Source organism: Lynx canadensis, chromosome A3 (genome assembly GCF_007474595.2).
Source record: "Lynx canadensis isolate LIC74 chromosome A3, mLynCan4.pri.v2, whole genome shotgun sequence".
Taxonomy (NCBI): Eukaryota; Metazoa; Chordata; class Mammalia; order Carnivora; family Felidae; genus Lynx; species Lynx canadensis.
In genome coordinates this window covers 67,375,897-67,400,612 of record NC_044305.1, presented here as the reverse complement: position 1 = coordinate 67,400,612, position 24,716 = coordinate 67,375,897, and the positions used below count along the sequence as shown (strand labels likewise).

The 24,716-nt window shown below is 34.1% G+C and overlaps 1 protein-coding gene across 1 annotated transcript in view; it reads right to left on the bottom strand.

Moving 5' to 3' along the window:
* Positions 1–3,574: 3,574 nt before the first annotated feature.
* Positions 3,575–24,716, bottom strand: part of GTF2A1L (general transcription factor IIA subunit 1 like) — a 42,567-nt gene continuing 21,425 nt past the window's right edge. Inside the window, 3 exon segments of the mRNA XM_030310571.1 lie at positions 3,575–3,682; positions 10,486–10,575; positions 11,291–11,551. Coding sequence (XP_030166431.1) covers positions 3,575–3,682; positions 10,486–10,575; positions 11,291–11,551 — 459 coding nt within the window.

Here is a 24,716-nt window from a genome sequence, read left to right as displayed (position 1 = left end):
TGCTATTCATTCTAAAGTTATGTATTTTCCTACACAACTAAAATTACTGAAACTGAGTGCTTCGGCCAGAACTGTAACCTCTTTGCCCTGTGGAGTGTGAGCTGTTCAGATGATTCTGTGCACAAATTATAACACATTGAGTAAAATAGGTAAAGAAGGTATTCCAGGCAAGGTCAGTTGGTCAGTCCCTAAGAGACTAACTGTACAAATTCAGCAAGATCTTCTTAGCCTGCAGGGAAAGGTGGAAAGTATGTAAGAAAGCACTGTAGGATGTGAGCATGAGAAAAAGTTTGAAATCGGAATTAGGACACATGATACTTTCACAAATTTCATTTAACACAGAAAACTGTAACCTCTATAATAGAGACACTTTCTCCACTTATAAAAGAGTACAGGATGACATTTGCCAAGGTACTGTATTTACAAGAACTTAGAACCTACCTTATGGAATTTTGTTATAATATACAACAAGAAATGCTCAAGCTTGGACATAATGAGTAAAAGTACTAACTACCATATCAAAGCCAAACCTCAGATAAATACCACCTGTAGGATTTATAGAATAATTTTTTCTTTAAAATGTACTAAATAGGATTTGTCTTGCTCTATTTAGCATATGAAATGACAATATTTAACAGGGTTTTTTTTGTTTATTTATTTTTTTAGATTCATTTATTTTTGATAGACAGAGCACAAGTGGGGGAAGGGCAGAGAGAGAAGGAGATGCAGAATCCGAAGCAGGCTCCAGGCTCTGAGCTGTCCACACAGAGCCTGACGCAGGGCTTGAACTCAAACCGTGAGATTGTGACCTGAACCGAAGTCGGATGCTTAACCCACTGAGCCACACAGGTGCCCCATTTTTTGTTTGTTTTTTTAAGAGAGAGAGAGAACATGTGTGAGGTCAGGGAGGGGTAGAGAGAAGGGCAGACAGAGGATCAGAAGCAGGCTCTGCGCTGACAGTAGAGAGTCCGATGCAGGGCTTGAACTCACAAACCACGAAATCATGACATGAGCCTAAGTCGTATGCTTAACCAACTGAGCCACCCGGGCACCCTGTAATATTTTTTTTAACTATGAGTCATGACTCATCAGTACGTAGTGAAATCAACTTAGTGGGTCAAGACCATCAATTTTTAATGCAACAGAACAGAATCAAACAGAAAATATAGGCCATTACATGCTAAAGATAAGAATAATTTTCTGAAACTTTAATTTGTATTATGTGTGTCTATATCCATGCAAACATATACTGGTTAATTTCTTAGTGTAGATCCTGGCTAAAAAAGAAATGAAAATCACTGATTTAGACAACTTCTCAAGAAGTAGGATTTTTTTCCTAGGATTATTTGAGACTAATAAAAGGGCACCAGGTTGAAAATAGAGAATCTCTTAGCAGCCACCACTAAAACTATCATTTATATTAGTATGCCAAGATTGTTAGCTTTGTTTTGTTTTGTGGTAAGCTTACTTTTAAATTGATTTTTTGCATTTTAAAGGATCAGGGGCCTGAAGGCATGCAGAGACACAAATGGGGCAAGTGTGACTTTTTTCTCTAATGATAAAAAATAAAGAGGACCACATTAATAAATAAAGAGGATCAATATAATAATAGTATTTGTGATACACCATTTTTAAAAAATTGCTGAGGCAAAGTGAGATTTTAAAATCCACAGTGGAAAAGAGGAAGGAAATTTTAAAAACACCTGTTATTGCCTCTCCCAAACACTTAAACCAACACATTAAACCCCAATTCCCAAGTGAATGGACCCTGTCAATAAATTCCACCCTTAATTTGCAATAAAGTTTGTCTAGGACAAGTACAGAATGATTGGATGATGCTGGGAGGAAGAAAGCAAGAAGAACACTAGAAAGTATACTCTTCAGTCCTGGATGGGTACATTTCAGGAATAAACACAACAAATGAGTTCCCTCTTTTTGCCTTCCATGTAGAAGAGACAGACATTTCATGGTAGACAACATTCATAAAGCCATAGCTCCCAAAGTTCTCAAGAACCAGACAAGGATCTGGGATAGCAGTGGTCATAGGGAAAGGGACAATCACTCTGAGGATGAAGAGGGCATAGCTGGCAAGTCTGGTTAGAAGTGCAACACTAGTACTAACTGAATCCTCCTGCAGCTTTCAACTTTAGGCCAAAGACAGCACCCCACAAATGTTGTTCAAGAACCAGAAGAGATGAATGCAGATTTTGAAAAGATCTACCAGTAGCAGAGTCCCTTGGGTAGGACAGGACAAGTACTGGAATAAATTAAACTCTTCAAGTGGGATTGCCTCTGAAAAAGAAATGAGGAATTCGCCCTGTGACCACCCAAACCCAAGTATCTAATCCTTGGGGAGGTTTCAGAGACCATTACCTACTCATTTCACTACCAGTTTTTGTATGAGAGTTACGATCCTGGAGAACACCAATTAGGGCCAAAACCAGGATCTTAGAGACCACGTATACTCTACCTGTTAAGAGAAGCAGAATGATGGGGAAATGTTCCTTTGAGGAATTTGAATCTACTAAGGAAAAGAATATTACCGAACAGCTTACTAAGATATCAGTTTGCTTTGTTTTTACTGCTGCAGGAAAATGAGACCTACTGTGCATTGCATTTTCTCTCCCTGATTTTAAGATAGTTATCCAGGTCTTTCTGTGTCAAATGAGATTGCCTGACCAAAACAGAAGGTTCCTGAAGAATGCATCTCTTCTTGACTTTTACTTTGGAAAACCTAAAGTGAATGAGGGGATTCCCTGGGAGAGCAAAGGAAGAGAGATAGTGTCTTTCAGGGGGAAACAGAATGCAAAGCGGTCTTCCACTGTTACGAAAAAGAGGAAAAAAAAAAAAAAAACAGGGATAGAGAAAAACCCACCATGACTAAGAATACAGAAGTCTGAAGTTTCAAGAAGTAGAATGGGAACTAACCACTTCCTCACAACTCTCAGGGAGATAGCAACACATGATGAAGAATGGCCTAGCCACATGATAAGCCTAGAGAGGCAGATCCTTAACTCCAGGGATCCTGGCCTCAGCAAAGATTTCCATGTTCAAGTGTAATATAGGCTCAACAGAGACATCTGCTTCCAAGGGACCATTTGGGCTTATACAATCAATACATCACTAGTGATGAGTGTAGACCAAAGACCTAGAGAAGCTTCTTGACTATCCCTCTACTTACAAGATTCTCCAGGATCTGTTGTAACATGGTTTAGGGAGAAATGGTAGGACACTAGCCCCAATCTAATAACTGATGCTGACTTTACCATGAAGGAGAATTGGAATATGATTTAAATTTTACTTTAACATTAAAGAAATGTGATATTTCTTCATGCTCCATCAAGTCTGATTCATCTATGATTCATAATGGCACAGATAATGAAGGCTTTAAAAAAAGGAAAGAAATATAAAATTGTATATTTGTATCTCCATCTGAATTATAATTTTATTAAATTCCATACAGTGAACTAAAAATTTGAGCAGCTCTGAACTGGACTATATTTAAAATAAAAATAAGTTTGACAATACATAATATAGTCCTACTGATGTTTATGATGTATAGAGCTCATAAGTTTTACCACTCTGCATCACCAATGGCTTTTGCAAATACATAGTCTCTCCCTCCAAAACACATAACACCATCTTTCAAATAGAATTTCCATTTGTTCTTGCTTCGATGAATCTGGAGGGAGAAAAATAGTCTAAATTAATTTTACAAATTAAAGGATAATTTACAATACTTTGCACATAACATGGGATTGTTCTGACCCTAAATGGGAGTTCTTTAAAAATAAAACCTCCTCGGTAGGTGATGGGCATTGAAGAGGGCATCTTCTGGGATGAGCACTGGGTGCTGTATGGAAACTAATTTGATAATAAATTTCATATAATAAAAAAAATAAATAAAACCACCTCAAGATAGTATTGATTCATTCAGCAAATATTTGGATTCCTATGTGTCTGTCAGACATTGTTTTAGGCACCACAGATATATCAGTTTAAAAAACAAAAACATATGTATAGTCATAAAAATTCATATTTTTTATATATTACTTTGTAAAAACTGGAAAAATTCCTACCTTTGAGTAGTGTACATTTTAGTAAGTATGGGGGAAACAGAAACCTAATAGATACCTAAATTATGAAGAATATTAAAAGACACTAAGTGCTATGAAAAATAGAGCAGGAAAAGGAAGACCGCAAATACAGAGGTGGGTTACAATTGCAAGTAAGACATTAGGGTGGGCCTGACTTCTGAGCTAACACTTGAGCAAAGACTTAAAGAAGGTAAAGGTTAAAGCCAAGAAGATATTGACTAGAGAGAATTCCAGGCAAAGGGAACAGAAGCACAAAAGCCCTGAGGAGGGAGATACCTGGACTGATCAAGAACAGCAAAGAGTTCAGTATGTCTACAAAGGAATAGAGAGGATGTAATATTATCAGGAATGAAAAAAAGAGGACTTTCATTTTGAAGGAGAAATTCACAGTAAAGCGCTGAGCAAGACCAGAAGATACAGCTTATAATCTATTAGATTCCACTGGCAGTTCCTTGGATCTAATAAATCAGTCTATTTACGGACAAAATAAAAACTAGAAAATCCTACTACCTCAAGAGGTAAGAAACCATAAAATCATTGTTACCTCTGGGTAAACCACAAGTGACTATTTAAAAACCTTATAAATGTAGGATCTGAAATCAAAGGTAAAAATTAAACCCACTTATTTACTGCAAATAGTCAAATCAAAGAAGAAAAGTCTGTGACCAGTATTCAGCTTTATTTTGTGAAACATAAGAAAATATAAATGCTAAACTCCTATTTGTGTGGGGAAAGAAATCCTATTAATGGAAAATCTCTTCTCTGAATTTGACTCCCAAATTTACACTAGAACATATCTTTAAAAGTCCCTGGGAACACAACAGTGACACAGAATCCTGAACTCAGCACAGGTAATAGTATCTGCCCAGAATCAGGAGAACAGTAGCAGCAGCAACAGCTCATTCTAGTAACTTAATTCTAGAAATAGTGCATAAATAGTTTATTTATTCTAGAAATGCAACAATGGTTCAATATTTGGAATTTATTAACATAACACCTGTACTACTAGACCTAAGGAGATAAATCATATAATAAACTCCAATGACGCTGACATTTATTTAGAAATGCAACAATGGTTCAATATTTGGAATTTATTAATATAACACCTATATTACTAGACCTAAGGAGATAAATCATATAATAAACTGCAATGATGCTGACAAAGTATTTGATAAATTAATGCATTTTAGATTTTTTTAACTCAATAAGAATCAAATATTGCATCCTACACACACACGCACTCGCGTGCGCGCACACACACACACACACACACCTCCACCTCAGCATAAAACTGTCTTCATGGTTAGTGGGGAACCCTAAAAGTAATCCCACTAAAATCCCACAAAGATCATCCGAGTTTTTACTCCAGAGGTCCTACCTAATACAATTAGGTAAGAGGAAAGAAAGTACAACTGACACTAGCCAATGCAAGTAGACAAGAAGAAAGAAGCAGAAATATAAAAATTGGAAAAGATAAAAAAGACTTGCAGATGCAATGATTGCATGTCTGAAAAACCTAAAATAACCAATTAAAAATTACTAAATAAGAATTCACTATTCATACAAAATTAATACACATTAACTCATAGCCTTCATGCATACAAGCACTGGTCAGAAGATACAAAGAAAGAGCCTTTTTACCATAACAACAAAAGAGATAAAATAGCTAAGAATAAATTTTTAAAATACTGATCTACACCATTCAACACTCTCTCCTCTTTGAAATATTCTCCTCACTTGGCTTCATGAAGAAGTACTAACTTTACCAGATATTACAAATCTTAATAATTAAATCAAGGTAGTATAAGCCAACGGACAAACCAATGAGACAAAATGGAAAATCAAGTAGTAGACCCAAATATAGAGAGAAATTTAGTAGATGATAAAGGAATCATTTTCTTATTCGTGTGGACAAAATAGACTTTTCAGTAATTAGGAAAACTGAATAGCCACCTGGAAAAAAAATGTCAGAATCATACGTTACATTATACTCCAAGATAAACACCAAATCAAACAACTTATATTTTGAAAAAGAAACCAAAGAAATACTAGAAGAAAACATAAGTGAATCCATTTAAAATTTTAAGAAAGAACTTTGTATTATGACTCAAAATCAGAAGCCATAAAAATTAAGGTTGACAAATATAACATCTGTATCAAAGAAAAAGCACTGAAAGCAAACATCTGAGGAAAAGCATTTCTGCATATACCAAGAGCCAATCTTCCCCAAAACAATACAGAGCTATTAGAAATCAATAAATAGACCAATAATCCAATTGTTTTAAAAAAATAGATAAACGTTATGAACAAGCAGTTCACATAAAAGTAAATATGAATGGCCCTTAAAAACATGAGAAGTTAAAATTTTCACCAAGACATCATTTTTACTTTTTATAACAGCAAAGATCCAAATATTTTATTACACTCTATCGGCAAAGCTGTAAGAAAAGCAGCACTCTCAAATATTGTAATGGGAATATATACCGGAAGATAGTCTAGGAGAGCAATTTAGCAATACCTGACCAAATACACTTGCCCTTTGACCCAGTAATACCATTTCTGGGGATTTTTTTTTTTAAGATTTTATTTTTAAGTAATCTCCACACCTAATGTGGGACTTGAATTTACAACCCCAAGACTGAGTTGCATGCTTTACTGACTGAGCCTGCCAGGTACCCCACTGGGGATTTTTTTAATAGATATAACTGCACACATAGGAGATGTATTATAGATGTGATCATTCAATAGCAAATGACTGAAAAAGAACTCAAATATTCATCAGTTGGGGATTGGTAAAATAAATTTTAATAATTCTGCAGTAGAATATTATATAATAGCTATAAAAATATTAGCACGAAGATCTCCAAGATATATTGTTGATGTCTTAAAAGACAAGGTGTAGAGTAGAGTGTTGTCTAGGCTATCTTTCAGGTTTGTATTTGAATAAAAACACCCTGTAAATATATTAAGAAACTAGTGTATCTGGTTACTTTTTTTTACGCTCAAAGAAGGGACAAGAAGCTATTGGTAGGCAGCATAAGTAGTGAAGGAGTAAGAACCAGACTTCATGGTATACCTTTTATAGTGTTTTGATTAACATATGTGTATACAGTATCTATTCAGAAAACAAAGCATATATATTTAAAGAGAAACATACTGTGTTACATACATAGCAATTATTGTACCAGCATCTAATAGACAAGGACAGCTATAAACTAAAGTTTGCTAAACCGTTACATGAAGATACAACATATTCAAATGGTTTTGCAATGCACTATAGTGTCCTATTTATGGCATAGAACACTCTCGTCTATAGTAAAAGGTTTCATTTCACCATTAATCTTCCCTATATATCATTACTACTTTAACCTTTATACTAATCTTGGTCATTCTCTAAGCCTCTGAAATAACATTACTGTATCCTTTAATTCTCACTCAGCATGGTGACCAATGACCTTCATTTAACCCTTTTTCATAGCACATCTTAATACTTTCAAAACTTTCCCCAATTGTTAACTTATAAATTTCAAAGGTAAATTCCATATGGTAGTCAAAGCCAGATAAGATATACTAAAAACAAAAACAAAAACAGCACTTCCCAAAGTTTAATAAGCATGCAAATCACCTCAGGGTCTTGTTAAAATACACATTCTGATCCAGTACCCTGGGATAAGACTCAAAATCCTGCATTTGGAACTCTCCCAGACAAAGTGATACTATTGGCCTTCAAAACATGCTGACTAGTAAAAGCTCTTAAAAGACTACTGAAAAGTATTTCAATTTACTTGAGTTTGGTTATATTAAATACTACTTGAACAAGAACTGGGAAGATACTCTTTCATAAAAATCCACTGTTGGCAGTGGTCCCTGCCATCCCACTTTGACCTTATAGATACATTTTCTCTGCTAGCTATCTTCTGACTTCATCAGTCCCTTTTAAGACCAATTCAAGGGCTCCCCAGTGCCATGGTTTAAAACATTTAGTACTGTTTTTAAAATAACTCTCAGTTAGGACTCTCAAACAACTAGATTTGTTAGCATTATACACCTAATATCACTCCTGTGTACCCCAAAAGTGGTTAAGAGGTAAAAGACAATGTGGGAGAAAACACTTTGAAAAGTACAAAGCACTATGTAATTAATTACAAGCTATTTCCCACAATGCAGTATAACAAAGGATACTATATCCATAACAGTCTAGAAAATTCTCTGTGACTCTATGGAATGCATACATAACTTAGTGCCTTAGTGTTTTCTTCATGGAAGGCAATACACTGCTTATAAGAAACAAAAATAAGTTTCAAACTAAGAAATGCTCTCTTTTATATTACCTATTTCTTCATAGGCTTATGTTTACCAGCATCTAAATTGCCATTTTCTATCTATATGAAATGTTATAAAGGAGAAAACAATCTTATCTTTAGAGAAAAGGATTTATTTTTATAACAATTCAAAACACCATCCCCTATTTCTCTTGAGTATATTGGAATTGTTACCGAAAAAAAGGCAAAGATGTAAATATGCATTAGTCATCAGGGAAATGCGAATCAAAACCACAATGGGATACCACTTCACACCAACTAGGATGGCTAGAACCAAGGAGTCAGATAACAAGCATTAGTGAGAATGTGGAGGAATCTAAACCCTCATATACTGCTGGTGGGAATGGAAAATGGTAGAGCCACTTTGGAAAACAGTCTGGTAGCCCCTCAAACTATTACCACATAACCCAGAAATTTCCAAGAGAAATAAAAATATATGTTCACACAAAAACTTCTATGTGAATGTTTAAAGCAGCATTCTTCATAATAGCCAAAAATGGCAACAATCCAAATGTCCATCAACAGATGAATGGATAAACAAAATGTGGTATATGTATTCAATGGACTAGTATTCAGCAATAAAAAAGAATGAAGAACTGTCACATGCTATGACATGGATGAATCTTGAAACACTGTATGGAGTAAAAGCAGCCAGTCACAAAAGACCACATATTATAGAATTCTTTTCATATGAAACTCCATAATAGGGAAATCTAAAGAGACAGAAAGTAGATTAGTGATTTCTTAGGCCAGGGGTGGGGATCGGAGGAAACAGGGAAATATGGGGGTGAGAACTAAAGGGAATAGGGCTTCTTTCTGAGGTGATTAAATGTTCTAAAACTGACTATGTTAACAGCTGCACATATTCATGAATATACAAAACCCCTAAATTGTACACTTTAAATATGTGCGTTGTACAGTATGTGAATTATATCTCAAAGCTGCTAAAAAAAAAGATGTAAATATGCATGAATTAAAGACAAAAGCTGGCCATTCTACTACATAATCACAGAGTATTTAAGAAGAAGAAAAAGCAGTATTATATTTTAGTTGCTAAAGTTGAATTTCTTCTAAATTAATTTCTGTGTTTGAAAACTGACACACCTTCAACTCTCTTTGTTATCATTTTCTAATGTCCAACTAATCATCAAGTCCCCTTGATTCTTCCATCACCATTTCTGACTCTTCTACGTTCTACACTGCCATTCTTAGCCTGGGCTCTTGTTACTTCATTTCTGCGCTATCCCTGTTCTTACCATTTGCCTCTGCTTAATAAGCAAATATGGCCAGTTTTAAACCCAATTATAATTTTTTCAGTAACATTCTCAGAATGCTAATGTCCACCAAATCGTTTCAATTTCTCCTACCAGGATTCTAGATTTTCCCATCTGCTGTGAACTCTGTCCCCAACCCAGCCTCATTTCCTAATACATCCAAAAGAACACTTTATTCAAAGCAGAGCTGCCTCTTCACTGTCCCTTGTACATTCTACATGCATTCATTTCTTTTATCAAGCTGTTCTACTCAGAATGTCTACTCTCCACACTTATCTATATCTTACAAATCATTTAAGACCTATTTCAGAGTTCCGTATCACCCATGAAGGATAGTGGAGAACTCCAACTATGAACAATTTCTTACATTTCCTAGCTACTTTTTGGACTTACTGTCTGTCCATATATCTTAGCATTTGATTTACATGCCACTCATCTTAGCATCTGATTCATATGTCACATATTTTAGCATTTGATTTGCCTGTCACATATTTTAGCTTCTGATTTACATACCATCTTATTGTACACCATTCTTTTATTACATATAGAAATATCCTGTTTCAATCAGAAACATCTTGTTTCAATAAGATAATTCTCAAGACAAGAACTATCACTTTTTTGCTATCTCTGAGACCACACAGCGCAGTGTTAGACACAAAATATATATAATTAATTAGCTTTTTCAAGATTAAGTGTGAACTGTAACTCATCATCTTATTTTCCATCATTTTACATAGCTTTCTACCATAAACGCAATTAATAAACCCAAAGTCTAAAAGGTGAATATGGTACCTTGTCATACTGGCAGACAATTACATTATCCGTGTCAAACAGGTCTGGCACATCCTGCTCACTAACATCATCTCCAGAATTTAAAGGGTCCTAAAGATGAAAGACGGTTACATTAAGGAATTTTATGATGCTCTGAATTTTTTAAAGACAGAGATACACATAGAAATAAAGGAACTTGGGGAGAGAATAGTATCGTACTGAAAAAGTAAAATAGCCTGAGTTTGAATGCCAGCTTGGTCACATAATAACTCTAAGACTGACCTTTGTCAATTTACTAAAACTCCTCATATCTCAGTTTTGTCATATGTTAAATGAGGTTGGTAATAAGGCCCATAGATAGGGTGGTGGGAATGTTAAATAACGTCAGATAGGTAAGACTTAAGTATGGTACCTGGCACATCCTTAAGGCCACCATAAATGACAGTACTACTTACATGCTTCCTAATTACCACATTCCACAAAAATTTTACTTCATCTATCAGAATCAAAGCAGACATTGCATGCTTCTAACCTGGCGGCCTTCTGTACCTCTACTCCCATCTTTTAAACTCCCACTATCTCTAGTTAAGACCAACAAATAGAGTGGCCAATTCCCAAATACTTAATACTAGTTTGAATTATAGTTTACAAGTTTAAATATTAGGGTGCAAATAAGTCTCATTTTAAAAGACTAAACACAGAGTTAACCTTAATTGTTATTCCTATTGATTAAAGTATACTTTAATATACTTTATATTAAAGTGCAAAGTATATTAAAATACAAATGCTATAATTTTAAAAATTTCATCTCAAAAGTGATCCTCACCTCTTCTACAACGTCTATTTGAGGGTCTTCATTATCACTACTATTGGCAGTTGAATCTTCATTTGATATACTGTCAGCTTCTTCTTCAAGTACCTTCAGGTCTCCTGCCTCAACAATCCCCAGAAATTCGCTCTCATCTACATCTCTTGTACTTCCTATTTCATCATTGGAAGATGTATCACCGGTTCCATCTATTTGAATTATCTCATTAATATCATCATCAGTTACCTGATTGCTTAAATCCATCTGAGAACTAGACTCCTAGAAAGAGAATGAAATGTAATAAAGTTTTTCAAGTCAAAAAGTATGTAACACTGAATCACATGAAATATAAAATTAGTTAAACATTTCACAAGTGATCTTAAAATAGATTTCAGTTCTATATTTCCTTCCTTTCCTATATATGTTCTCTAATTTTGAATTCTAGAACAATCCCAGAATGTCTATGCAACATGGGAATATTTTTTTTTAATTTTTTCTAAGTTTATTTATTGATTTTGGGAGAGAAAGTGCAAGCAGGGGAGGGGCAGAGAGAAAGGGAGAATCCCAAGCTCACTAGTTTCAGGTAATAATTGCCAATTTTTATACATACCACCTTAACTTTACACAGTACCTATTAGGTTTTATCGATTTCATTTTATTTTAAACAATAATTTGGAGTAGAAAGGACAAGTAACATCATGCTCACTATATAAATTAAAAAGCATAAAGGATTGAACTAGCTGAAATAAGCTAAGCACAAAAGGACAAATACGAATCAAAATGGATAGAACTGAAAAGAAAAATGGACAAATCTAATTATAGAGAATTCAACATTCCTCTTTCCATGATCAACAGAAAAGTAGACTTAAATTTAGTAAGGATGTAAAAGACCTGAAAAATATAATCAAACAATTTAACCTAATTGACATAGAATACTCCACCCCAAAATAGCAAAATACACACTTTTAAAGAGCACACAGAATGTTCACCAAAATGGACCATATTCTAGGTTCTAAAAAACAAACCCTGAAAAAACTAAGACACACAAAGTATGTTCTCTAAGCATAAAGGAGTTAAACCAGAAATCAGTAACAGAAAGATCTGGAAAAATCCCCTGATATTTAATAATTACATTTCTAAATACCCATGGATCAAAGAGTAAGGCATGAGAGAAAGCAGCACATAATTTTAACTGAATGCAAACAAAAACATAACATTTCAGAACTTATGAAATGTAGCTAAAGCAATGCCTAGAGGGAAATTTACAGCATTACATGATCATATTAAAAAAGAATTAAGTTTCAATCAATGGCCTAAAATTCTACCCTAAGAAACTAAAAAGAGAAGACTAAATTAAGCTCTTGGCAAAAGAGAAAATAATAAAGATAAAAAGAGAAATAAATGAAATTGAGCACAGAAAAAAATTAAGTCAGACAAAGTTCATTCTTTAAAAAGATCAATAAAATTGATAACCCTCTAGCCAGACTAACAAAGAATAAAAAGGAGAGAGGGAGAAAAGAAACAAATAATACTAGGGATTAAAGGAGTGTTGCCATAGATTCTGAAGACATTAAAAGGATAAGGAAATTGTCTTCAGCCATTTGAGCTTCTATAACAAAATACCATAGACTAGGTAGCTTATAAACAATGGAGATTTTTTTTTTCTTCCAGTTCTAGAGGCTAGAAAGCCCAAGATCAAGGCATCAGCAGATTCAGTATCTGGTGGTGAGAGCCCACTTCCTGGTTCACAGGCAGTGCCTACTCACTGTGTCCGCACATGGTAGAGAGACTACAGAATTCTGTGGAGTCTCTTTTATATGGCAACTAGTCCCATTCATAAGGGCTCCACTTCCTAATTACCATCACCTTTCAGGGACACAAACATTCAGACTAATATAAGTCAGTTTACAAAAATTAATTGTATATCTATATAGTAGCAATAAATGAATAGAAATTGAAATTTTAAAACAGTACTAATTAAAACAGCAATAAAAAGAAACTCATCATATACAAGAGATCCTCAATAAGGTAACAAACAGATTTCTCAGCAGAAACTTTGAAGGCCAGAAGGCAGTAGGATGATATGTATTTAAAGGGCTAAAAGAAAAGACTGTCAACTGGGAATTCTATATCTGGCCAAACTGTCCTGCAAAAATCAGTGAAAAATTAAAGCATTCTAAGATAAAGGCTGAAGGAGTTTGTTACCATTGGACCTGCCTTTCAAGAAATGCTAAAGGGAATCCTTTAAATTGAAATGAAAGGGAACTAGACAGTAACTCAAAGCCATACAAAAATATAAAATTTTCTGGTAAAGATAAATACATAGACAAATATAAAAACCAGTATTATAATTTTATTTATAATTCTACTTCTTATTCCCATATAAGATTTAAAAGATAAAAACGTATTTATAATTATAAATCTATATTAAGGGGAACACAATACATAAAGATATAATTTGGGATATCAATAACAAAGTGAGGGAGGGCAGAGCTAAAGAGGAACAGTTTTTTTATGAGATAAAAGTTGAGCTGGTATCAGTTCAAAATAGATTCTAATAACTTTAAGATGCCATAAATAATCCCCATGGTAACCACAAAGAAAATATCTATAGAGTACACACAAAAAGATATGAAAAGGGAATCAAAATTTGTCACTCCAAAATCAACTATATACAAAGGAAGACAGTAAGAAAGAAAATGTGGGGCAAAAAAGCTAAAAGACACAGAAAACAAGTAGCAAAATGGCAAAAGCCCTTCACTATCAGTAATTACTTTAAAGGTAAATGGACCAAACACCCCAATCAAAAGACACAAATTGGCAGAATAGATACTTACTATGCTGTCTATGAGACTCACTTTAGATCTAAGGATGCACATAGGTTGAAAGTAGAAGAATGGAAAAAGATACTCTATGTAAATATTAACCAAAAGAGAATTGGGATAGTTATGCTATTATCAGACAAAATAGACTTTAAGTGAGACACAATTAGAAAAAAAAAAAGAAAAACAGCATACAATCAAAAAAATAATCAATTCACCAAGATGTAACAATTATATACATATCTGCACCAAATATCATAGCTCCTAAATGTATCTAACAAGCACTGACAGACTACAAGGGAAAAATAGATAGCTCTAAGATAATAGTAGGAGACTTCAATACCCCACTTTCAAAAATGAATAGAACCACCAGACAGAATACCAATAAGGAAATAAAGAACTTGAATATTATGGACATATAATATAGACATAAGTATAGTTGGACCTAACAGACATATACACAACATGCCACCCAACAATAGCAGGATACACATTTTTCTCAACTGCACACAGAACATTCTCTAAGAAAGACCAGATGTTAGGCCACAAAACAAATCTCAAAATTTAAAAAGACTGAAATCATGCAAAGTATCTTTTCTGATCACAATGGAAAGAAGGAAAACTGGAAAATACACAAGATGTGGAAATTAAACAACAGACTCAAAAAGTCAATGGTTCAAAAACAAGAAATAAACAAATAACCAATCTTGACCATATAGTTGTGGGTTCATTTCTGGGTTTTCTATTGTTTCATTCATCTGTGTGTCTGTTTTTGTAACAGTACCATACTGTCTTAATCACTACAGTTTTATAATATAGCTTGAAGTCTAGAATTGTAATGCTTCCATCTTTGCTTTTATTTTTCAAGATTGCCTTGGCTATTCAGGGTCTTTTGTGGTTTCATACAAAGTTTAAGATTGTTCTGGCTCTGTGAAAAATGCTGGTGATATTTTGATAGGGATAGCTTTAAATGTCTAGATTCCTTTGGGTAGTATAGACATTTTAACAGTATTTGTTCTTCCAATCCATGAGCATGGAATATTTTTCCATTTCTTTGTGTCATCTTCAGTTTCTTGCATAAGTGTTTTACAGTTTTCAGAGTACAGATCTTTTACCTTTTTGGTTAAGTTTATTCCTAGGTATCCACTGGTTTTTGGTGCAATTGTAAATGAGATCAATTCCTTCATTTCTATCTGCTGCTTCATTATTGGTTTATAGAAATGCAACAGATTTCTGTATGTTGACTTTGTATCCACAACTTTACTGAATTCGTATATCAGTTCTCAATTTTTTGGTGGAAACTTTTGCATTTTCTATACATGTTATCTGCAAATAGTTAAAGTTTTACTTCTTCCTTGTGAATTTTGATTCCTTTTATTTCTTTTTTTTTGGCTGCTTGCTAAGGCTAGGACTTCCAGAACTATGCTAAATAACCATGGTGAGAGTAGACATCCTAGTCTTGTTTCTGACCAAGCTCTCAATTTTTCCCCCAAAAAGGATATTAGCTGTGGGTTATTTCACATATGGCCTTTGTTATGATGAGGTATGTTCCCTCTATCCCTACTTAGTTGACAGTTTTTATCATGAATGGATGTTGTACTTTGTCAAATGCTTGTTCTACACCTATTGAGAGAACCACAGGTTTCATATTCTTTCTTTTATTAATGTGGTGGTCAACTAATCTTCAACAAAGCAGGAAAGAATATACAATGGAAAAAAGTCTCTTAAACAAATGGTGTTGGGAAAACTGGACAGCAACATGCAAAAGAATGAAACTGAAACACTTTCTGACATTATACACAAAAATAAATTCAAAATGGGTTAAATACCTAAGTGTGAGACAGGAAACCATCAAAATCCTAGAAGATATGCCATTTGCAACTACATGGATGGAACTGCAGGGTATTATGCTAAGTGATATTAGTCAGAGAAGACAAATATCATATGACTTCACTCATGAGGACTTCAAGAGACAAAACAGATGAACATAAGGGAAGGGAAACAAAAATAATATAAAAACAGGGAGGGGGAAAACATAAGAGACTCATAAATATGAAGAACAAACTGAGGGTTACAGGAGGGGTTGTAGGACGAGGGATAGGCTAAATGGGTAAGGGGCACTAAGGAATCTACTCCTGAAATCGTTGTTGCACTATATGCTAACTAATTTGGATGTAAATTTAAAAATAAATAAATAAATAAATAAAAATGTTTTTAAAAATCTAGAAGAGAACACATTGGCCAAAGCAAGTTCTTACTAGGTATGTCTCCTGAGGCAAGGGAAACAAAAGCAAAAATAAATTATTGGGACTTCATCAAAAGAAAATGATTCTGCACAGTGAAGGAAACAATCAACAAAACTAAAAGGCAACCTTTGGAACAGGAAAGGATATCTGCAAATGACATATCTGAAAAAGGGTTAATAGCTAAAATCTATAAAGAACTTATAAAACTCAACACCTAAAAAATAATCCAGTTAAAAAATGGGCAGAAGATACAGACATTTTCCCAAGAAGACATCCAGATGGCTACCAGACACATGAAAAAATGCTCAACATCACTCATCATGAGGGAAATACAAATCAAAACTACAATGATGTATCACTCCACACCAGTCAGAATGGCTAAAATTAACAACACAGGAAACAAAAGGTATTGGCAAAGATACAGAGAAAGGGGAACCCACTGTAGGTGGGATTGCAAACTGGTGCAGCCACTCTGGAAAACAATATGGAGATTCCTCAGAAAATTAAAAATGGACCTACCCTACAATCCAGCAATAGCATTACTAAGTATTTACCTAAAGGATACAAAAATGCTAATTTGCAGGTATACAAGCACCCTCGCATATATAGCAGCATTGTCAACAGCCAAATTATGGTAAAAGCCCACATGTCCATCCACTGATGAATGAAGAAAGATGTGATATATATACATACAATGGATTATTACTCAGCCATAAAAAAGAATGAAATCTTGCCATTTGCAACCATGTGGTTGGAGCTACACAGTATTATGCTAAGTGAAGTAAGTCAGTCAAAGAAAGACAAATACCATATGACTTCACTCATATGTGGAATTTAAGAAGCAAAACTTTATGAACATAGTGAGGGTGCGGGGAAGAGAGGCAAACCAGAAAACACTCGTAACTAGAGAACACACCGAGCATTGCTGGAGAAGAGGTGGGTGAGGGGATGGGTTAAATGGTGAAGGGAATTAAGGAGTGCACTTGTAGTGATGAGCACTGGGTGTTGTATGTAAGTGATAAATTACTTAAGTTCTACACATAAAACTAATATTATACTATATGTTAACTTGAATTTAAATAAAAACTTGAAAAAATACAAAACAAAAAATCAGTCTTTTAAGATATAAAATATCTTAAGACAAATAAAAATGAAAATGCAACATAGCAAAATTTATGGGATGCAGCAAAAGCAGTGCTAAGAGCAAAATTTATAGCTATGATTGTTCACACTAAAAAAGAAGAAAAGTCTCAAATTAACAACCTAAATCTCCACTGGAAGGAACTAGAAAAAGAAGAACAAAGCCCAAAACTACTTTAAGGAAGGAAAAAATAATAATTAAGGCAAAGATAAATAAAGAACAGAAAAACAATAGAGAAAATCAACAAAACTAAGAGTTGGTTCTTTAAAAACAATCAACAAAATTGATAAGCTTTTTATTACACTGATGAAGAAAAAAATAAACCCAAATAACTAAAATCAGAAATGAACAAACTTTACTACTGATTTTACCAAAATAAAAACAATTATGAGATAATACTATAAAAATATTCATGGGAGACTATTATGAACTGTATACCAACAAATTGGATAACCAAGATGAAACAAATTCCCACAAACACACAATTTACCAAGAATGAATCATGAATAGAAAATCTGAATAGATCTGTAAGAAGATAGAATTAGTAATCAAAAATCTCTCAACAAAGAAATTCCCAGAATGAGATGGCCCCACTAGAGAATTCTACCAAACATTTAAAGAAGAATTAACACCAATCCTCAAAAATCCTAAACAAAATACTAACACAAACAGAATTCAACAGCACATTAAAAATATCATACACCATGACCAAGTGGGATTTACTCCTGTAATGCAGTGATGATTCAACATATGAAAAATCAATCAATGTAATAGAATATATTCACATAATGGGGATGGGGGAGGGGGACACATAATCACCTCAATTGATGCAGAAAAAGCATTTGACAAAATTCAACACCATTTTATGATTTAAAAAAACCACCAGGAATAGAAGGAAATTGCCTTAACATAATAAAGGCCATCTATGAGAAATCCTCAGCTAACAGCATACTCCATGGTGAAAAACTAAAAGCTTTTCCTTTAAGATCAGGATCAAAGCAAGGATGCCCATGCTTGCCACTTCCATTCAACAATGTACTATAAGTCCTAGCTAGGGCAATGAGGCAAGAAAAATAAATAAATAACAGGCATCCAAACTGGAAAGGAAAAAGTAATATTATCTGTTTGCAGATAATCTCATTTATGTACTACTTCATTTATGTACAAAACCCGAAAGATTCCAGACACATAAATATAAAAGAACTAATGAATGCATTCAGCAAAGTCACAAAAGACAAAAATCAACACACAAAAATCAGCTGCATTTGTATATGCTAACAATTAAAAACCTGAAAAAGAAATGCAGAAAACAATTCCATTTACAATACCATCAAACAGAATAAAATACTTAGGAGTAAACATAACCAAGGAGTCAAAAGACTTGGTCACTGAAAACTACAAACATTCCCAGAAGAAATTAAAGAAGCCAGAAATAAATGGGAAGATATTCTGTGTTCATGTATTTAAAAAAGTTAATATTGCTAATACCACCCAAAGCCATCTATTCATTGCAAACCCTAACAAAATCCAGATAACATCTTTTGTAGAAATAGAATATCCATATTAAAATTCCTATGGAATCTCAAGAGACCCTGAAAGAGAAGATATAAGTTGGAGGTCTAACACATCCTGATTTTAAAACTTACTCCCAAACTATAGTAGTCAAAATAGGGTGGTGTTGGCATAAAGAAAAACAACATACTAATGGAATAGCATAAAGAGCCCAGAAACAAATTCTCACATATATGGTCAAATAATTTTTGACAACAGTGACAAGCCCATTCAAGAGGAAAAGGCATCTTTTCAACAAATGGTGCTGGGAACACATGCAAAGAAATGGAAGTTGGACCCTTACCTTACACTACATACAAAAATTAACTCAAAATGGATTAAAGACTTAAACATAAGAACTAAAACTATCAAACTCTTCAAAAAAATCATAGAGGAAAATCTTCATGACATTGGACCTGGGAATGATATTCCTTAGATATGATACCAAAAGCACAGGCAAAAAAGGGGTGAGGCAGGGGGAAATACATAAAATAGACTTCAACAATATTTACCTTTGTGCATCAAAGAACAGTATCAACAGAGTAAAAAGGCAACCCACAAAATGGAAGAAAATGTTGGCAAACCACATATATAAAGAGTTAATATACAGAATATATAAATAAACCCTACAACAACAACAAACAACTTGACTTAAAAATGCACATAGAACTTGAATAGAACTTTCTCCAAAAAAAATATACAAATGGCCAAAAAGCACATTAAAAGATGTCCAATATTACTAATAATTAAAGGAATGCAAATCAAAACCACAATAAGATATCACCTCACACCCATTAGGATGGCAATAATCAAAGGAAAAAAAAATGCTGGTGAAAAAATAGCGCTGGTGAGGATGTGGAGAAATGAACCCATTGTGCACTGCTGGTAGGAATGTAAAATGATACAGCTGCTATGGAAAATAGTATGGCAGTTCCTTAAATTTTTTTTAATAGAATTGCCATATGGATCCATCAATTCCACACTTGGCTATATGCCCCAAATAATTGAAAGCAGAGACTCAAAATATTTGTACACCCAAGTTTACATTAACATTAGTAAAACTGCCAAAGGGTATAAGCAACCCAAGTGTCTATGGATAGATGAATGGATAAACAAAAATATATAGATAGATAGATAGATATAGATATATAACAGAGTATTAAACCATAAAAAGGAAGGAAATTCTGACACGATTCAACATGGATAAACACTGAAGACAGTATACTAAGTGACAAGGGAAACAAAAGGACAAATACTGTCTGATTCTACTCTTATGAGGTATCCAAAGTAGTCAAATTCAGAGATTGAAAATAGAATGGTGGCTGCCAGGGATGGGGTGAGAAAAGAATGGGGAGTTATTATTCAATAGGCATAGAGTTTCAATTTGGGAAAGCAAATATGTTCTGAAGATGGATGGTGATGATAGTTGCACAGCAATGTGAATGCACTTACTGCCACTCAAGTACACAGGTAAAAATGGTTAAAATGGTAAATTTCTACGAGGAAAAAAAAATCAATGGTGATAATGAACTGTCAAGTAGGTAATAAAACAATGAGATACACAGGGCACCTGGGTGGCTTAGTCAGTTAAGCATCTGACTCTTGATTTCAGCTCAGGTCATGATCTCATGGTTTGTGACATCGAGCGCTGCTGACAGCATGGAGCCTACTTGGGAGTATCTCTCTCTCTCTCTCTCTCTCTCCCCCCCTCCCCTGTGCACTTGCACACATGCTCTCTCTCAAAATCAATTACATAAACTTCAAAATAAATAAAATAAAATACAAAACAGAGTGGTACAGAGTGCTGGTAGCAGGAAAACTGGCACAACCTCTGGCAATATACGTAAAAAACCATGGAATTTTCAGTTTGTCAATAACACTACCTTTAAAAACATATTTTTAAAAGCAATGCAAATAAAGCATAAAATATGAATAAAGTTGTCCTTGATAGTGTCTTTTAGTACTATTTATAATTGCACTTAAAACAATAAAATACTTAAATAAAAAATAATACATATGATACACTCATGTTGAGAATTACAAGACATTAATGACAAAAGTCAAGACCTAAATAAATAGAAAATGTGTCGTATCTATGAACTGGAAGACTCGTTGTGGTGATGTCAATTCCTCCCTTGATCCAACACAAATCACAACACAAATCAAAGTCCTAGCAGTTTTTTTAATTGACAAGCTCATTCACACATTTATATGTAAAAGAATTAGAATAACCAGACAACTTTGGAAAAGAACAAAGAGACTTGTACTCTCTGACATCCAGACACACTATAAAGCTATGATAGTTAAGACAGTGTGGTATGAGTGAAAAAGACACATGAATTCATGAAACCAAGTCCAGAAATAAACCAACACATATGGTTACTGCTTCTCATTAAAGGTGAAATTCTTTAGACACTCAGTGAGCTTCAGACAGTGATGCTAAAACAACATTCATATGCGAAAGACAAAAGAACCTAACCTTGTACTATATACAAAAATTAACCCAACATGGATCACAGTCCTAAATGTAAAACCTATAAAATTTTTTAAACATGTGAGATCCTTGCAATCTTTGGTTAGGTAAGATACATAAGCAGAAATTAAAAGGAAAAAATAAGCATACTTCATCAAAATCACAAACTTTTCCTTTCCAGAAAACGGGATAGAATAGCAAAGATGTGAAATAACTACAAATCCTATAAATTGCTAGGAGAAATGCAAAATTCTACCATACATTGCTAGTGAAAATATAATGGCTTTGAAAACGAGTGTGGCCGTTTCTTACAAGCATATATGTATCATATTACCTAGAAATCCCATTCCTAGGTATTTACACAAAAGAAAAGAAAATCTACATCCACACCAAAAAAAACAAAAAACAAAAAACCCGCACATGAATGTTTTTACAAGCTTTATTCACAAAAGCCCAAAACTGGAAAGAATCCACATGTCCAAATGGTGAAGGACTAAACAAACTGTGGTACAACTGATACACAAACAACATGGATGAATCACAAATGTATTATACTGAAGTTATATGTTGTAGGATTCCATTTGCTTGACATTCTGGAAAACGCAAGCCTATACCAAAAAAAAGCAGATCAGTGAGTGGCTGAAAGGGACTGGAGGTAGGGAAGATACGGACTATGAATGGGCATGAGGAACCTCTTTAGGGTGATGGAAATGTTCTGTATCTCAGCTTAGTACTGGTTATGTAACTTCCCAGGTTTGTTCAAAATTCATAGCGTACACTATAAACTGTACCTAAAACGTGTGAATTTTATTGTATGTTAATTCAACCTCAAAAAATCTGATTTTTTTAAGTAAATTATGATTAGGCCTAGGCCCAAACCACATAGTGGAATTGGCTCTTTTGTTTTAATAGTGACAAGTACTGGGAACCTCAAACCACAACATCTTTCTGTTGCAATCAGAGCTCCTAGAGTACTTTTCATGAATATTAAGGCTTATTGAGAAATATTAAAGATTCCAGGACTCTTCTGATTGAATTAATGTAGCATCATGAAACTTTACTTAAGTCAGTAAGGTTCTCTTTACTTTGGGAGAGGAGTAAGATTACAAATCCAAATTTAATATCAGTAACTGCAAAAGGGTTTTGTCATTCTCAACTTCTTCACAGAAGCACTTCCACCAAGCAAAGTTCGTGTGCTTATCTGACTCTAATCTCCTAAGGTGGTGATTTGACCAAAACAGCCAGCAGTTTCGTAGCAACATCCAAAACTGATACTGCAGGATCATGAACAGAAAGATGTAAGCCTTTCATATAGCCAAACATCCACCACACAGATCATCAATGGACTTCTCCCTGTCAAACTGTTACGAGGGGGTTTTCATTCTCTCTCAAAAATAATCAATGTCTCTCCTGGGATCACTTAACAATTTCAAGCATTGTCCTTTGAAAAGCCAGAAAAATTCTGTGTGAAGAATTTAACATTTTGCCCACATTTTTTGACAAATGTCTTGGAAAAGGCAATAATTCAATACTTTCGCTCTAATGTATTTGAGTTTCATGGCAGCCTATGAGACTTCTCTTAGAATTATTGGCTGTGTCTTAGCATTAATGTATGCCATGTGCTGCAATAGATAGCAGTGCTCTCTTTACTGAAGCAGCAAAACCATTTGTTGCCAACCACCTCAGAAGCTCCATCAGTTTAGACAGTACCAAATTGTGCTAAGAAAAATATTATAATAATAATGTTTCATAAGATAGCAACTCTTTTGATGGTGCCAATGTGCAAATGATGATTAAAATCAAATGCTAGCTGCCCTGAGAAGCATTCATATTTTTATCCTGTTGAATGTTAAAGGCAAATTACTGCTGATTCTTCTATGAATTCCAGCTGAATGAGAAGAAGTGTCAACCATTCTAGTTCACATGACGTCATCTGACAGAAGCACAGCTTCCATTTTCTTTCTCTCTATAAAACAAACCAGCTCAATAATTTCTAAGATTCTCAGTTTCACCAAGGTCTCTTCAATTGTATATGGCTTCTGTGCCTGGGTAGTACACAATAAACAAATGCATGAGATGCTTCAAGATAAAGTTCTGTTTGCCCAATCCTGCTTCCAACACTTTCCTTTTAAGTTTTCTTCTAAAGAACAGTATTTTTCCAATGGCTAGTAAGGACTGATAGAACTTCATACCTATTGAGATGATAAATATAGAACAAGAGAAACCTAAGATCTAACACACTTTCTTTTCACATTTTCAAACTAAACTCTGTGAAATTGAATTGTCTATAATCATAATGGCAGGGCACATCCTCTTTAATTCTTAACAGAAATTTAATCCAGGTATTTACCATAATGTGGTGGCAATAATGATTATGTATTACCTGACCATGTACAGTGACAGCCCATGCCACTCCACTCTTACTTGGCATGAAATATACCTTAACATATTTTGACAAATACACAAAATTATTTTGTTAAATTGGTTTTTCTATAAGGAAAAATATCACATATCTTGTTGAAAAATCTTTGATTTAGAGATATTAATTTAGGAGTGACACATAGTGACTCAAAAAATATTTGCTCAGTTAACTGAATTCTGAATTCAAATAACGATGACTTTTTACCTTTCAGAGGAGTATCAGAATGGATTTGAAAGAAAAAATAAAGCTCTTAAAGTTATATATTCTTTTAACTCCCTCACTCCATCCATTTTTCATTCATACGTTGACTGTGAGCTAAATCAATGGTTCTTAATCTTAACTACATTATTACAAACACCTCAGAAAGCTCTTAAAACACTAATGAGCGGACTCCATTCCAGGACAAATTATATCCAAATCCCTTGAGGTAGGCCTGAACATTATTTTTTTAATGCTCTAGTTATTCTAATATTTAGCCAGGGTTGAAAACTACTAAGCCAAATCAAGTAATCATAGATCTTTTTCTTCAAAAGCTTAATTCTAGGGGTGCCTGGCTGGCTCAGCTGGTAGAGCATGCAACTCTTCATCTCAGAATCGTGAGTTCAAGCCTCACATTGGGCACAGAGCTTATTTTAAAAAATAAATAAAATGGATGGAACTGGAGGGTATTGTGCTAAGTGAAACAAGTCAGTCAGAGAAAGATATCTTATGTTTCACTCATATGTGGAATTTGAGAAACTTAACAGAGGACCATGAGGGAAGGGAGGGAGAAAAATAGTTACAAACAGG